The sequence below is a fragment of the Opisthorchis viverrini genome, assembly GCF_000715545.1.
Source record: "Opisthorchis viverrini unplaced genomic scaffold opera_v5_19, whole genome shotgun sequence".
NCBI lineage: Eukaryota > Metazoa > Platyhelminthes > Trematoda > Opisthorchiida > Opisthorchiidae > Opisthorchis > Opisthorchis viverrini.
This window is the reverse complement of record NW_008751675.1, coordinates 44,270-49,131: the sequence shown is the minus strand read 5'-3', so window position 1 is coordinate 49,131 and position 4,862 is coordinate 44,270. Positions and strand designations below refer to the sequence as shown.

General features: G+C 47.9%; 1 protein-coding gene across 1 annotated transcript in view; it reads left to right on the top strand.

Moving 5' to 3' along the window:
* Positions 1-4,253: 4,253 nt before the first annotated feature.
* The window catches only part of T265_12848 (hypothetical protein), a gene marked incomplete at both ends in the record, with an annotated part of 30,927 nt that continues 30,318 nt past the window's right edge, over positions 4,254-4,862 (top strand). The window contains 2 exons of the mRNA XM_009165883.1: positions 4,254-4,306; positions 4,444-4,573. Of these exons, the coding sequence (XP_009164147.1) occupies positions 4,448-4,573 (126 nt within the window). The remainder of the gene's footprint in view (positions 4,307-4,443; positions 4,574-4,862) is intronic.

Sequence of the window (4,862 nt, the reverse complement as noted above, 5' to 3'; positions counted from 1 at the left end):
ATATCGTTTCATGTAATCAATTAAGCACATTTTCCCACCACAATTGTGTGAAGCTAATCGTAAAGCCATGGCAAGGCAAGTTCGAAGTCAAACGCGTGTCAAGAAATTAGAAGGAAGTGTAAGATCCGAACGGTTATGGATCTCACAGGACGGTTGCGACTATTTGATTATACGCAGTTCGTAGCCAGTAGTCAATAGGAGCAGACAGACGTGAGGCAGCAGATGGTATATTGAGGACTGACAGGAACTGGTTCTACAGATAAACGGATTAGTAAGCATCATGAATTAAGTGAACGTACAATCAACAATGACGCAATCGGCAAGAGCGAGAAGTAGTCACTGGCGCAGCACGGATTTCTATAGGGACAACAGCAAGTAAGTACCAAACGATGTACAGGCATACATATAGGGGCAGGCTGATAGTGTGAATTGGCCGTAACGGCGCAGGAGTCAGTAAGTTCTGGATGTGGAGGACTGTCTTTCGGTCGGCGTCGACGCAGCCGCTCGTGTCGCTCGACAGGTCAGATTGCGCTGTTTCGTCCGTTTAAAACAAAGCTCAGCAAGGCTATCTGGCGGGCGCGACACATGGGTCCTACAAGATAATCTGCCGCTCTGAGCGTCAGGTTGGTGTGGTTGGTAGCGTGTTCGCCCACCGTCCGTAGGATCCGGGTTCGATACCCGGTCGGCCCGCTTTTCCGTCGGAGTGGGCGATCTCAGGATTTTTGTCCATCTGGGGATCCTGTGATTGTGGATCTTGGGCCAGCCGGAGTGGATAACGGCCAACCAGGTCACCCAAAGCGGGTATTGACGAAGTTTAAGGCTTGGGAAGATGAGGGGATGGGATGGGGTTAGCAAAGCACGGTGAGTTTGAGGAGACATCAAATTGGATAGCGTGCATTACTATACATAGGAAGAAAAACTTGACGCCTGCCGCGACCAGGGTGGTGACAGCAGGTGATTATATAGAAAATGATATTGATGGATTTGTACTTAGTAGACTAGTGAGAAAAGTTGGGTTTGATAACGTACGACAGTGAATTACAATGGATCTGGTGAAAGTCGATGTAAGCACTCAGATTGGTAGTGTGGTTAGGTAAATCAGAGGTATAAGGGCAGAGGTGGGTGAACTTCCGAGATGATTGGTTTACCTGGTATTTATGACAGTAATCCGGCGGTTCCAGGAGAGAAAGTAAGCGCAGATGAAATGGTCACCAGTCCCGAAGGCACTACAATCAGCTCCAAGTTAGCAAGTGGTGCATGGTGCATGGGTAACAAACAATTTATGAAGACATTTAGGTCTAATGATCCTGACGGAGTATTATGATTATAATTCAAATGCAGTGGCTCTTACGTTATTATAATCGTTATTATAAGTGAAGAACTAAATACAATACCCATACACTTTAAGCCAGGGCGTCTCTAGTGGACACGCGAGTAAGTGAGAGATTGATCATCTTGGGGTCGTTCTCCAGAAAAACCCCACCAACGAAACTTGCACAGTTGCTTCCTGGTAGTGTCCTCAAAAAGCCTGTGTACGAATTTCTCCACGCAGATTGGTTACGCCAGAGGGGAAGCAAGTGAACATTTGTTAGTCTTGTCACCCATCCCCTTTCGTCTGTCGTACAGAAGTTATTGAAGCGGGCTGTCAGCATTCAAAAGGTCCACACAAAGATCGGGCGACTATCTGGGGATCACCCTCTGAAGGTGCGAAAGCTGAGCCAGTCTCCAGCTCCTGTCATTCAAACGTAGCCTCTTTGCTTGTGGACACAGTCGGCGTCCAGGACCTTGACAGCCAAAGCTAAGAATCTGGCAACATGGAACCCGCGTAAACCTAGTTGGCCCCGCTGATCGAGGGTGACTCGGGTGTCCACACAAACCAGAAAGAAAGGTGACCGCAGCCAAATGAGCCACATAAGATTAGCCGACAGGCTTCAACGTGTAGTCCTCTGCGAAAACCGGCCTCAAGGAAAGCGCCACCAAAAGAATCAATTCTCCGAGTTGGCATCCAGCGCCCATGACCTCACAAGACATCTTTCCAACCAAACCGCTCAAAAGTGCCCAAGAAACCAAACGGATTCGGGTTTGTCTCAAATCTTTGAACACCAATAAATCTGGTCGTCGAAGGGTAGCACTAAAAGAACCACAAATAGCAGTGATCGAAATGTTTGCATGCGGAGGATAAAATCGGCCAACCGAAGGTAAAGGGCCTGCCCAAACCGGGCTCCCACGAGGCTAAAAAGCCATGCAAATAAAATGCATCCCTCGAATACACCAAGACGGAAAGCAGAAAAGCGTTTTTCAGATGCTCTTTCGGAGTCTTGAACCAAAACCCGATGTACAACTATCAAGTCTGCTAACCTCCCTGGTCACCAAACTCGGCTCCTCAACCTCGGAGGCAGCAGAGACAGTTTTGAAATGCTTATCCGCAAACTGCCTCGGTCTCTTCAACAAACCTTGGGATATTAACCAGTCAGGTTGCCTTGAACACCCGTCCATAATCGCGCTCACAGATATCTGGCTCATACCGGATGTCTCCGACACGGCGATATCGATAGATAACTGCCCTGTTTTTTGAGCCCACTCAAAAAGAGAGATTTGGTTAGGTTGCTTTTTACTTACATACGGTTCTGCCCATTCCCACTATCCTCTCTGATGCCATCCCCCCATCCTTTTGTGATGCATCGTCGATCCAAATCCCGCTGCGCGCGTCCAATTCTCTTCTTCGTGGTGTGGTTTACCGTTTCCCCTTCGAATCCTCCTGAAGATGACCGATCCCTGAAATGAGCCCTTGAGCAACTTCATTCCAGCCACTACTTCACTGACTTCCTGCTAGTAGACGACTTCATTGCTCCAAAGCTTCCTGGAGCTCGACCTACTGTTCTCCATCGCCGGTCTCCACTGGAAGTCATCAAGGCCCCGTTTTGAGACTACTACTGTTTTTGATATACGTCATCGTCCTTCCAGGTTTTCTTGCAAGTCCATGTCTACCCTTTGCGCACGACTTGGAACCCTGGAGTTCCACTGCCAGTGCCCTCCAAATGGATGTATGCGCTGCAAAGCAGTGGTCGCTGGACAGGTCGCTGGCACCTTCCTCTGATGCCAAAAGTATTTGAGTATCTGGCTTTCTACAAACATGTCCTCACTGAACTGTGGGACATTGGCCCAAAAGGCACTGAAAATTCAACAGATGATTCGGCGCACCTTCTGCCACATTACTCCCAAGGACTTCAAATTCATATATGGGACCTACGTTAGACTGATCCTTGAATATGCCAACCAAGTCGTCTATTCAGGACGCACGAAAGACGTTACTCTCGTTAAGCGTGCCTAGCGAGCTGCTACGAAGATAGTTGCCGGCCCCAAATTCGTGGTTTACGAAACGTGTCCCGTGGTGCTTGACTTCTTTCACCTTGAATATCATCGTCTCCGATGGTACCTCATTCATACTTACGCTCTGTTTGAACAAGGCTTGACCACAAGGTTTTTCACTGTTGACCCAACAAACACAAGGTAAGAAGCGTTTCGATGTCAGAGGGAAGCACATTTTCGGTGGACGGAATTTGTTCTCCTTTCGGTAGTGGGTGAATGGAATAACCCTCCTCCGACGGCTGTCAATATTCCTTCTAGAACCCTGCTGATAGCACTACGGACACTTATTTATGCGAGTTCTCATGCTGGCAAGCATACTTCCCAGTGCTGAGAACGTAAAGGGAAGTGAGCCGCCCTTTTTCATTTGTGCGTTTCAGGTGAACGACAGCCGCAGAACGAACGAAGCTAACCCGGAAAACCCGGGCGAAAGCCTCGATCCTGTGATTCAGTCCCGGAATCCGTGAACCATATTTTCCCGTGAGTTTCAATAAACATTAATTTCCAATTCGAAATACTTCTTAATTCTGTAAAACCCCTCAGCAAAGCAAGTCATCTAGACAAACAACACGCAGGAAAATGCATTAGCCACAGAAATTTTCACCCCCTGAAAGAGTAACCGAGGCAACACTGCAGTTTCTTAGACACTTTCATTCGCCCGATACCGATGTGCCTGAAGTACAGCTCTTTCTGTTTTCTTTTCAATCATTCAACCTTTATCTGTGATCAGAATCGGTTCCTCAGCAAAATGGGGCCATTATTTCTCGGACTACTACTGTTGTGCGAACTAGGTGGAACTGGCACGAGCACAGGAATCTGTACACTGACCTTGGCTTGTTTAACTCGATCGAAGTCTCATTCTACCCACCACGTGCGGTGGCGTGTGGCGCGTGTGCGTCCGCCGTTGTAGTCGTCGGGACCATGATTCTCCTTAACTCTGGTTAGTCTCCATCACATTGATGATAATTTGATACACGAACATGAGGCTGCGTAGTTCTTACTCAGTCTCCTCAGTGAGTGTTTCAGTCATAGTTACTCTGAGTCGTCCAATTGACCATTTCTTTTCCATTCCTTCAGCACGATGGATTCGAGGCTCAAAGGCTTGCGAAATGCCTTGTCAGTTGACATCGTGAGAATGGCAAGTTCGTCATCTGGCCTCTTCAAATTTTTCCATGGGTCATTTGCGCTTGACCCACGGCTACTCGGAGTACGTTCTTTATTCAGTTCTGTCCGTAGTCCGTGTAGGTTGGTTGACTCGCTTCGCTAATTTATTAGCCACCATTTCGAACCGGCATTGCTTCGTGTTACCGCCCGTGGTAGTTACTCCAGAAAGGATGTTCGCAAATCTTTTGTATATTGAGTTGTTTGAAGGAGTCTCCGTAATCACAACTTTACCGGCGTCCTTGCATCGCGTGTATCCCGAGGAGGTGACGTGTTGAGCAGAGCGCGGTAATTGGTAGGCGGTCCCTCCTGTGGTCGAATTCTGTATGCATAGA